At 37.8% G+C, this 12,093-nt stretch overlaps 1 protein-coding gene across 1 annotated transcript in view; it reads left to right on the top strand.

Annotated features, from left to right (window-relative positions):
• Positions 1 to 10,530, top strand: part of SLAIN2 (SLAIN motif family member 2) — a 25,241-nt gene extending 14,711 nt beyond the window's left edge. Inside the window, exons 6-7 of the mRNA XM_010167636.1 lie at positions 8,014 to 8,332; positions 9,875 to 10,530. Of these exons, the coding sequence (XP_010165938.1) occupies positions 8,014 to 8,332; positions 9,875 to 9,941 (386 nt within the window). The 3' untranslated portion in view covers positions 9,942 to 10,530. The remainder of the gene's footprint in view (positions 1 to 8,013; positions 8,333 to 9,874) is intronic.
• The last annotated feature ends 1,563 nt before the right edge of the window (positions 10,531 to 12,093 follow it).

Below are 12,093 nucleotides of genomic sequence, written 5' to 3'. Positions count from 1 at the left end.
CCGCTCTAGACCAACTTACATTTAAATGTAAGTTAAGTATCATTGATAAAGCCCAGATTTCTAGCTTTTACAGTTTCCCTGCTCTTACAGATGTTTGTCAGAGTCTTGCTATTGACAATCGTAAAACGGTTTGTGTATGAAGTCAATGAGTAAGTATCCTTGCTTAGTCTGGATTAAAAAATTCTCTGCAAAACTGTACATAGTATAAAAATTTCCAGAACTGTGTCCTTTTTATTGTATACTTTTTGTTTTATTGGTTTTTTTTTTAATTTTGTCACCTTGCACAAAGCACTGTTAAATTGCAGCAATTTTTTGTTTTCCCTTGGCAATGACTTCTGGGTCTTGGTATTTGAAGCTTCCTCATATACCTGCTAGTTTTGCATGAGCTTACCTTTGCAAGATGCTGGCTTGCCACCCAAAGTCACTACTTTTCTCTTTGTCAAAGATCTGCTGTTCATAATTTACTTGCACATTTGCTGTGGCTGCAATACTGAACTTGCTATGGTTGCTGGCATTCAAAAATGAGTTAGGAATCCAGTAAGTTTCTGAAAAGACAATTCCTCTTATGGTTACGTAGGCAAATTGTACACGCTTGCTGCTTAAAGAGTAAAGGGAAGACACGTATCATATGTTTAGAAGTATAACTGTAAAACATGAAAACATTTGGCATTTTAGGTTTTAGCTGTAATGTGTTGAAGAATCCAGCTTCTTTTTGAAAAGAGATTGAGTGAATTAAATAGCAGTTGTAACTATTAGCAGCTTCATTCATATCTGATTCCTCATGCCATTATGCAGAAAGTCCTTTTTATATATGAAAGCTATGAAATGTTTCACCTTAAAACACTGGAAGATACAGTAATACTCGTGTTCTCCAAGGAACAGGTATCTTTCAGACTTTAAAGTGTTAGACTGACAGGAAGTCTGTATTTGGGTCCTACACCACATAGATTGTGCAAAGCTGTAGAACTTCTAGGGTGGCTTCCACATCAGAACTGTGTGCTTTCTGGTGGATTGTGTGTGATACTTTTGTACTTACCTGGCATTATTAGCAGTTGGATGTTAAATATTTAAGCAGAGTTAAATATAGTACTTTTCAAAGAGCTAAGCTGTAGTTTGTTCAAACTATCAGTAAAGTAACTAGTCTGCTTGCCAAGATCCAACTGCTTGGCATGTTCAGAGTAAAAGAAGAAGGTGTATGTTTCAAGGAAACTGGACTGTTGATCAGAAGTGAACATAACTGTGTATTCAGCGTGCACCATTTGTGACAGGTAACCTAACAGCACACAGAGCACTTCAAGAGCAGCAGATAGTGTGGATAAGCATGCACTCCGCGCTTATCTCAACTGCATGTTTCCTCAGCATTGCTGAAATTGCACTGCCTGAAGTTCTTTTCAGTGATTCAGTGCACAAAATTGTTTAGCTGTTGAGTCTCTTACTTCCTGGAATCTACATTGAGAAGGAAGGAATGTGATATATATATTTTTAAGTCCTTTCCGTATCATCCCACATCTCTGACTTGCAAGCAGTGTAAATGATGATGGGGGAAGAAATCTAGTGCCATGTGCAGTAGCATATTGAAATTAACTGAACAAACTAGGGCAAACTAAATTCAAGATCATAAATACAAAGGAATAAGCTGTTCTTCATTTGGTGTGGTATAACAAAAACACTGATTCAGTAAAAAATGGTATACTGGAATACTTCTGGTCAGAAACAGTCTGGCCAGTGGTCTGCCTCACTAAATTCCTGGGAACTGTGCTCATTTTTAAACATCTTACTGTGTTTCATTGGCTGTTCATTGGTATGCCTTAAAAAAGTTTATGGCAAGACCACGTGCCAGAAGTTGAATAAGAATTGCGTATTGCCACATGCTTTCTTGCATCAGATTCTAGTTGGTAGAAGGAATAGATTTTTTTATTCCTAATAGCCACAGGCAGCATTTTGTCATGTTTATAAACACTTTAATTCCTTTTTGCTGTTGAAAATGACAGGTTTAGTTAGTTATTAAGACTGAAATGAATAGACCACCCAGTCATATTTCCAGAAAGAAGGTAAAGCACATGATGAACTACTTCTTTAGTTCACAAAATATTGTGAATTTTGCAGTGACTGAAGGATAGGAAAGGTGATGGTAATTATTATATGCTGTCAAGTTTAGAAAATGATTAATTATTATTATGATTCTAATTGCTCTTCCCTTACCTTCTTTATAGCAACAGAATTACTGAGCTTCCTTACTCAAGGACAGGATCTATATGCACAGCTGTTCCCCCATCTTTCTTCCTTCTCATTATGGAAATAAGCCTTGCTAGTGCAATCAGTTTTATGCCGGTATAAAACTCCATACACTAGGGTGAGCAGATATGCCTATTCCTACATTTATCATTTTAAGAAGCCTCTGTAGGCAAAGCTTTATTTCATTGACTACTTTCCTCCTTCCCTCCCTTAAATATGCTGTGGTGAAAATACACTGAGTCGATGCGTTCCTTCTGGCAGTAGGTAATCCTCTCCTTGCCAAGATTCTGCAGCTCTTGGAACGCTGGCTTCTCTCTTGGTAACTGGTAGGTAGTGAGGTCATTTCAAGGCAGCATCAGCCCTTGAATGTTACTAGAAAAAAGGCAGGACATAGGAGCAATAAAAAACAATTTTTGTCATGCTAGCAGCTGATATTTCTTAGTGTTATGTCTTTGTTTTAAGTTTGAGTTCTCTTGTATGCCTTTTGAGGGGAAAAAACCCCAGATATCTCTCAAAATGTCTTATGTTTGCATGACTGAAAAATATAACTTTTTAATATGATGATCACATTTAGATGGAGATTTATGCTTCTGTATAGTGTTAAAATTAAAAGTTTAGTCTTGCTAGGTCAAATATGACAGTTTAATTTTCATCTTTGTATCTGATCTTGCACTCACATTGCTGTAGCATGTTTGCTAGGTGGCTTGTTCTCCCTTTGGTATATTAATTTTTTTTGCATTTCTGGGCTTTTTGCCCTGCAAGAAGCTTTACTTTACAGAATCTGCGCACTTTGCACTGCGAAATTTCTGACATGCTCCTCTGTAACTCTTTGCCATTAAGAGCAAGCACCATTTAAAAAACCCCATCACTTCCAGAGTCATAACAGCTTTTTGAGTGTTTTACTCACTCTGTTCCTTGTTGCTTGACAAGTGGGTGCAATTCTGAAATTCCCAGTAAATTTAGTTTTCTGATCTTCTTAGACAAATATAACACTTCTTGTCTTTCAACAGCTCTGCAAAGGCAGAAAAATTTGCCTCGTGCTGCCTTCAAAACCAAACAGTTTCTTCAAACTCCATCTACAAAAGGAGGTAATTAACTTACAACCTCTTATCAAGCTCCAGCAAATCTCAGATAATTGCTCACCTGCATTAAATCTCACACATTCTAGATTAATAAAATTGCTGTTGCATGTTGAGATTAACCAGGTGGTCCTTGCTGTGTCAAAGTATGTCACTTTTTGGTCTAAACATTAAAAATACATCCCTGCAATGTGTAGGAAAAAAAGTATTAAATTAGATATTGAGATAAAATCCAAGGATTGGTGACTTCTAGCATTAATCAGGAAATCTGGATTAGAAAAGTAGACTCCTGAATCCATATTCATTACGGCTACATTTGGGTAGGAAATTTTTAAGTTGTAAAATACAGCCTTTTAAAACAAGAGTTGTAAAAATTGTTCTCTTTTTGATTGTGCAAAAGTATGCAGACAAGTGAAAATATCATCCTTTGTGCTGGAAACAAAAGCTAATGAGCTTAACCGTGAAAAGATGAACGTAGATTGTCAACTTGTTTTGTGCATACATGTGCACGTGCTCGCGCTTTCTCTTTTCCTCTCAAAACTGGAAGATTCACCCCCATGTGCAGTAACTTAGATTTGTAATTTTTTCTCAAGGAATTAGAGACTATTGTAGATAACATTCCAGTTTGCTAACGGCTGAAGTTGACTTCTCTTTGAGAAGAAAATTAAATATACTGAGTCTCTAATCCAGTTAGATAACTTTTAACCCATTTTTAATTAGTTCAGCCTTGTATGTGACACTGCCTCAATTTCACTACTAAGATAAGTTCATGATTTTGGTTTTAAGCATAGTTGGTCCTGTTGTCTATTACGATCTAGAAGATCTAGTTTAAAAATCATATTTCACTGGAATTAATAAGCTCTATATATGCTAGAATTCTTCAAGGTTTGGAAGAGTCCTTTGTGTGATGCTGAGGGTGGCTGACAAAATGCATATATTTGTCTCCATTATTTAACAATGCTAACTTCTCTGAGTCAACTTCGTTCCATTCAGAAAGTTGTAGCCAAAGTATAATGACTTTGAAGCAGATTCATTTGGCTTAATAGGAGGTCTCCCAACAATCTTCATAATATTTCATACCAAATGGAGAAAAATTCTCTCAGTGCTTATGCTTTGGCATAAGACCACCATCTTGATTCCTCTGCAAAGCTTTCTGTGCTGTCTTTCCAGTTAGCTGTGCCTTCACCTTCATCTGGATGTCTGGAACACTTACTAGGTTAATAGCCTTGTCTGGAGCTGTGGAAATGTACAGAAAATTAACTTCTCTTTGAGTTTATGTTATTTGTAAAATTTTATTAAACCTTAGAGAATGAGGAACTGCGCATGTTGCACCACCACTTGCGTATTCCAGTTTATAGTTGCTGTCAGTGCTCACTGCAGATGAGGACCCGACACGTCCTTTTCAGTTACTTGCTATTTTATAGTCCTTGATGTGTTGATTTTTTTGTTTCTGCTCTGAGATTCTCACAAGTATAGAAGCATTATGCAGTAATGAAACAAGATTTTTGTTTCAAAAGAATAAACATCTATAAGCAACAACTGGTTAACGTAGCTTAACACCTCTCACACACAGACACTGGCTTTTTTTTTTACCATTTTGTGTAAAACAGTTCAAAATACATTCAAATAACTAACTCTTCACCTCACTGTAACACATTTGTTAAGGCTTTTATAGCAATCCAGTATCAGTCAGATCATAAAATAGTTTGGCTCATCTAATCCAACCCCCCTGTAGTGAGCAGGGACATTTTCAACTAGATCAGGTTGCTCAGAGCCCCATCCAACCTGACGTTGAATGTTTCCGGAGATGGGACATCTACAGCCTCTGGGCAGCTTGCTCCAGTGTTTCACCACCCTTATCCTAAAAAGTGTCTTTCTTAAATCTAGTCTGAGTCTACCTTCTTCTAGTTTAAAATCATTATCCCTTGTCCTGTCTCAACACGTCTGTCTCCATCTTTTTTATAAGCCTGCTTTAAGTACTGAAATGCTGCAATACTGTCACCCTGTAGCCGCCTGTTCACCAGGCTGAAGAGCCCCAGTGCTCTCAGCCTTTCTTCATAGCACAGGTGCTCCAGCCCTCTGATAATTTCTGTGGCCCTCCTCTGGACCCACTCCAGCAGGTCCATGTCTTTCCTGTACTGAGATGACGGAACAGTTTATTGATTCCCATTATTCTACCTCATCTGTTCTTTCGTATCTGTCTGAATCATCTCATCACAGTAGTTATTATTTAGCAGCTGCATTAGAATTTATTCTGGTTTCAAGTTGGTGTGCATCAGCTGCCCTTGGGATACAAGCCAGATGAGGTTGTAGCTTCACAGAATCCTACTTTGCCAGGTGGGGATATCTTGCTCCCTGCCCACAATCCAGGACAGAATCCAGAGAGGGTGAGAAATCTAAACGTTGTGACTGCACAGTGCCATTTATTTTTATTGTTGACAGATGTTTTAATTGTATTTGGTTCCAGTTGTTTAGTTTCTAAGGAGAGGGAGTTGCTAAGCACTGCCCTTACAAGTTTCCATGTTTTTATTAAAGGTGGATCAGCTCAATGTTGCACATGGGTATACAGTTATCAAATAGCTTTTGACTAAGGCAGTACCTCATTCTTTGTGATCCTGTCTTACAAACAGGCCAAACTGAGTTTTATTAAATATTCAAAAGTGCTCTAAAATTCTTTATATGTTGAGCAGAATTATTAGGCAGTTTTCCAGAGATTGCATCATGTGGACTGCTTTGAGATCACAGCGTCTTGGGAGACAATTCATTCCTTTATGTACGAGAATGAATACAGCTCTCAGCAATGCCCGCAGTGCTGTGCTGACAGGAAACATTTTATGAATTGGCGACTCAAGTTGGAAGCATGGTAAAATATGGTCAACAGAAAACTGGAGAGAATGGAGAGGACTGATTTACTGGATGTTTACTTTCACTGAGAAAGTGACAAGCTTTCTTCAGTTAAAACTTTTCATTGCTTATATTCTGTACCTAAAAACCTTCCCCCTGTTGTGCCTATCAGAGGCCCAAAGCTGTATTCAGTTTTCATACGCTGGCATTGCTCCAGTGGTCAGTTGCTAACATCATGCTGTATTTGTGTTCCAAGCAAGTGCTGTGATGAGAAGTTTAGTGATAAAAGCTCCCTTTGTTTACACTGTAGAATCACTTTGAAATTCTGCAGAGTCAGTTGTACCAGTGTTACAGGCAGTGTCACATTTTTAAAACTTCTGATATGTAATCTTAATCCTAGGAGCACTTTGCTGCTCTTCTTGTCCAGTCATTCTGCTGTTAATGCTTTCCTTAGTCCATCCTCTGACTTGATGCCAAGTTTTTTATTTTAAGGTGTTTTATTTATTCTCCTCCCTACTTACCAACTGTCATGTATTGTTGAGATCTCTGCCACCTTTTTTGTCAGTTTTTCCCGCAGCGGCTTCATGCTGTGTCTGATACCACTGTCAGTGGAAAGGCCTTCTTGGATAATCCAGAACGGAATCAAATTAATTCATATCTGTAATGAGGCACATACGGGGGGTGTCTGGGAAGATTAATAAGAAATGGCTTCAAAATACCACATGAAAACTACCACTTCCTCTCTACCCCATTTTGGATGCCATGTTCCTGTCACTACTTGTCTCTTCTCTCATTCCTCATGTTCTTAGAGGATTTACCTTGTAAAATGACAACAAAAGCTACGTGCAGCTCGTTTGTGCAAATTCACTAAATGTAAATGTGATTTTGTTTTACTTTCCTAATTGATTTGATTGTCCTATTTCAACTGTTACTGACCCACCCTGATCAGTTTGAAAGGCTGGTGAAATTCCATTTAAGTATGAAAATAATGGACTAGTTTAAGTATTCTGTTTAGTGATACATTATGCATAACTTGAAAATATTTCTTATACTCGTGAAGAATTATGCTTAACATTTGGCATTATCAAAGAACTGTTGAATATTCTAGCTTACTAACCTTTCCCAGAAAGGACTCAATAAAATCCTTGCATACAAACTCAGATACAAAGTATTTCAATACAGGTATTAGTTATACTGATAATTTAGATAATGTTTGTAAGAAGAGGAAGGCTATAAATTGTTAGTTGTCTGGTTTAAGTTTCATAGCAGCACCTTAATCTCACTGGTGTTGGGGTTGGCTGAGCCTTTTTTTTTTTTTACCATCAGTTAATAAATCTGGGATGTGACGGTATTTTAGGTGAATTCTAATTCAATGGATTTGGTTAGAAAGAACAGCATAAAAGAAGCACAAAGATGCTCTGCACTCAGAATGTTATCACTGAAGGCTAATATACACTTTGAATTTATTTACAGACTATCACATTAGAATACTGTATTCTTCCACATGTTCTTTCAGGGATGGGAATTAGGTTCACATGTTTCTGAAGCATTTAAATTTCTTCTTAATAATTATGTTCTCTGTTTCTTTTGACTTGGCTGATAACAGCAGTTAAAGACTTACTAGTATTACTTGTAAATCCAGGTAAATAAATATTTGTAGTAAGCAAATGGGGCATTAGAGTTACGACATGACAAAGAGGACATCTGAATTCCTGTTTCTCATTTCTGCTTGATTGGCTGTTTTCCATTATACATTCCATATTGTTTGAATATTCACATAAAGTCATTTCCTGTTTTTAATTTCAGTTATACTGTAACTTAAGCTGGAAAGTAACTTCTGTATTTTATTTTTCAGTACCTTCTTCAAGTAAGTTCCGCTCACCTGCAGCACCGTCTCCCCTAGCTCTCCGACAACCAGTGAAAGCATTCAGTAACCATGGACCGGGTTCTGTTGCTTCTCCAGAAGCCACACAGCTGACACACAGTAGTTCTTCACCAGGGCCTCTTGCAGCCCAGAGTTCAGGCTTGCCAAGCCCTGCCAGCAGTATTAACAGTGCTACTTTTACCAGACCGGCAGGGACAGCGGGGATGAGGAGTGGTTTGCCCAGACCCAGTGCCCCTTCTCCGGGGGGCATCCCAGTGCCTCGTAGCAAACTCGCACAGCCTGTCCGCAGGTGAGTGTGTGACTGGCAGTCTTAGCATGAAGTTTTCATAATGAATTTTGTACATTGTATATTTGTGCTGCTCCTTCCTGCTATTCTTATTTTGATCTCCCGGTTTTTAGAATGGAAATGGAGAAGTATTTGCCTATAAACATAGGCCCTTTTAATCTCGTTTTTGCTTCAAAACTGTTTTGGACTTCCAGAATAGTTTTGAGCAAAAACGAGATTAAAAGGTTCTTGAATTAGAGAGTGAAGGTGAAGGAGTGACAGTGCAATGAACAACAAAAGATACTGAACTAAGTAAATAAAGTGTCTGAGTCTGGGCTGGGAAGGCAATAATAATTTGTCTGCATGTGGTAAAAATCTACCAAAATATAGCTGGCAAGTGAACATTCATTTGTACCACTGAGCGACGCATTCTGAAGTCAGAACTATTTTCCTTTTGTAATCCACAAGTTAAGCAGTGGTACCATGGTGAGAACAGTTACAGCTGTAAACTTTAGGAAGGAAGACACATGAGGAAGCATCCGTAGCATTTGCTAAACTTAATGTAAAAATCAATACACTAAACCCACAGGACAAAACAGAATTTTCATCTCAAACATAACCTCTGTGCTAGCACCCAGTGGGGGAAGTTCCTTAATGTCAGAGTGCTTTGGAAAACAACCACAAGGCAAATGAAGAATTAAGTGGAAAGGCTACATGGACAGTTTGTCTTAAGGAGAATCAGAAGGAAGTGATGCATAATTTAGAACATTTGCTCTTCATACCATGCTAATGTGGATTTTGACTGAACATACCAAGTGGAAGCCAGCTGACATAAAGAAGTAGTCATCTATGAGGAATACTAAGAACCCCCTTAAACAGAAAGGATAAATAGTTGGTCTCCAGTACCACAGAAAAGATGAAGCAGCCGTAAATAGCAATGTGGAGTTCTGTTCTGCAGTGAGTGCTGGGCAGGGGAGTGACAAGTGACTGTCACAGTCTTGACTGTTTTGCACTCCGAGTCTGTCAGTAGTATGAAACTGTGTGTAATAAAAAGTAGTTGTTTTTGAGAGGAAGTTTTTAATAGTAGCAAAGTGTGGTTGTCCAAATCAAATCACACTTGTCTTACAGAAAAGCATTTTGCTTATTAAACTCACACAGCTGTTTTTTGAAAGTTGACATACATAACGTAGTATCTGTACACAATGCAATAATGAAGTAGCTATGAAAGTCAAGATTTCGAGGTAAGCAAAATATAATACTCTGAACAAGGATTTCCTTGTTTATACACCACTGCAAAAAAAGCGCCTATTTTTAGATTAGCAGATTACGTTTGTATTCTCACAGAATGTAGTATCAAAAAGTTTTCTGTCTATTTATGCAGATGTTTCTGACATTTCATTACACACAGAACCTGAAACTGAAAATATTTTGGAATTTATGTTAAGTAGAACTGTATTGCAGAGAAGTAAATGAGTGAAATGTGTATTAAATGTTTAAATTCTTATGTATTGTATGGAGACTTCAGCAGTTATGTATGAACCTGAAAAATACCTCATTTTATTTCAGATCATTACCCACTCCCAAAACCTATGGCAACGTGAAAGACGAGAGTTGGAAAGATGGCTGCTACTGAACTGCAAAACTTAGTGCAAAGTTCCAGTGCTCATGGATGATGCTTCCTCACCAGGCTAAAAGACAGCTTGATTATACAAACTGTTCAGATGTGACTTTGGGATTTGTAAAAATTCCAGACCTCTCTGTCTGTAATTAGCACAAGCTGACAGAGATTATAAAGCAGCACTTTAATGACATCTAACATCAGATGTTTGGTGATCATACAATCACTCCTACATTAAATTGCTATCAGTTCTGGGTTTTTTTTCTTGCTTGCTAAATTGTATCATTATGAGCATTTATGACAGTGGCCAATGTCTGGGCAAAAACCTAACGAATGCCAAAGAAATGCCATCTTGAAAAGCAGCAAGTATGACAGTCAACTTGCATTGTTGGAACACTTTCAGGCTGTTTTAATTCAGCAGAAAGATTGGTGAGTATGTACTATTGAAAGGAGACACTGTTAATCAGAGCTAGTACCCTGATTGCAGACTGCTACAGTGCTAGTGAAACATGGCTTCTAACAATTGTGTCAGATTCTCATTGGGGAAAGTGGCACGTGCGTCCTTCAGAGAGAATCAGAAGTGACTCTGGAGGATAAGGCTGAATAGTAAGGCGAGTAGTAGCCATGGCTTTTATTAACATTAAAAGTTTGAATGTAGCAGACACACACAAATGCAATAGTATAGATTGCATCTTTCCTACGTTGATTTATCAGCTTTACATACTCCTATATGTTTGATTGCCAAAAGGGCTTAGTATCAGTTGTACAATCTTTCTAACCTTAAAGTTCCTGGCTCAGGAAAGATGGCCTTTGCTGTTGTAGCCACATTTTTAACACATGGCTCACTATCTGGGGAAAAGTTTTGTTTGTTTTTTTATAGCAGGTTTCCTTACAAAGGAGAGAGCAAGTAGTAAATGTTAATTTGTTCTAACACTGTACCACTATGCTTGCAGCCTGGAGCAACTGTAAATGCTGATAGTTAAGGAGAAGGCAACACAACTATGCACTTGTAACATACAAATTTTAAGGTAATGAGTTGACTCTTGATGCCAAATGATATTCATTTAGGTGATGCTCCATGGTATGAGGGAGTTTTCTGTATCCTATTTTTTTACTTTCATCCATTTCTTAAATTGGTTTATTTTAAATTGTAAATATTTTTACAGAAGATATTGCCCATGTAAGTGTGTTTAAATACGTACTTTGCCTTACATATGTGTATCTTACATTACTGGTAACAGAGTATGAAACCTGCTATGTCTCTTTACAAGTCATTGAATTCCTCTGGTGGCTCTGACTTACTCTAACACATTTTGCTCAGAACAACTCATTCATATAATTAGCATTTGAACCATTGTTTTCTGTTATGGAAGACATCATGCAGACATTTGTAACTAAAGTTGTATTGGGTGGGACTAGTGGAAGGGATTTTGTTTGAAGCTTTTTCAGTATTTTGGATGTACAGTTGATGAAGTGAGAGAACGTGAATGGTATATCCTTTGTGCAATGACCGACGAACACTACAAGTTGGATTGGACGGTAGGTAGCCTTCAACCCTGTTAGTATCTGAGTTTGGAATTGCTGGTGTATTTTGACTCCCACCACTAAGAGGATAACTAACCCTGAAATTCTAGCACTTGAATTTTAGGCCAGCATTAACATATTCCTGGATGAAAAGCCATGCAATACTACTTGAGTAGGAAGAAGCCAAACAGGAGGGAGCGGAGACTTACTTTGCAGCTCTCATTACTCAAGCAAACTTTGGGTTGACAAATGACTTCACACTCTAGACCAAGATCTGTGCAGAGACTTTGAAGTCAGGGTATCAAATATACTGTAATTCAGTAAGATTTCAGCAGGGGTAAAGAAACGACCTTGCACCAGGAGACCAGTACATGCCACTAATCTAGCCTTTGTGTCATTTGCTGGCACAGATAATGGGTATCAGTTAGTATCTCATGTCACTGTTAAGCAGAAGGGAGGACTAGATCAAACGCACATATTCTCACTAAAGCCCAAATTTTAACATTTCAGCATTTTACAAAGCAATGCTGCAGTCTTCATTGAAAAAAGGTGAATTTTAATTGGTGGATTTTATCAAACGCTTGAGTGACTTTTAAATTTTGAAAGTCAGTTTAGATGACGACATTGGGGGTTTTACCATGGC

Source organism: Antrostomus carolinensis, unplaced genomic scaffold (genome assembly GCF_000700745.2).
Source record: "Antrostomus carolinensis isolate BGI_N321 unplaced genomic scaffold, ASM70074v2 scaffold12535, whole genome shotgun sequence".
In the NCBI taxonomy this organism is placed as follows: domain Eukaryota; kingdom Metazoa; phylum Chordata; class Aves; order Caprimulgiformes; family Caprimulgidae; genus Antrostomus; species Antrostomus carolinensis.
This window is presented reverse-complemented; position numbering and strand designations above follow the sequence as displayed.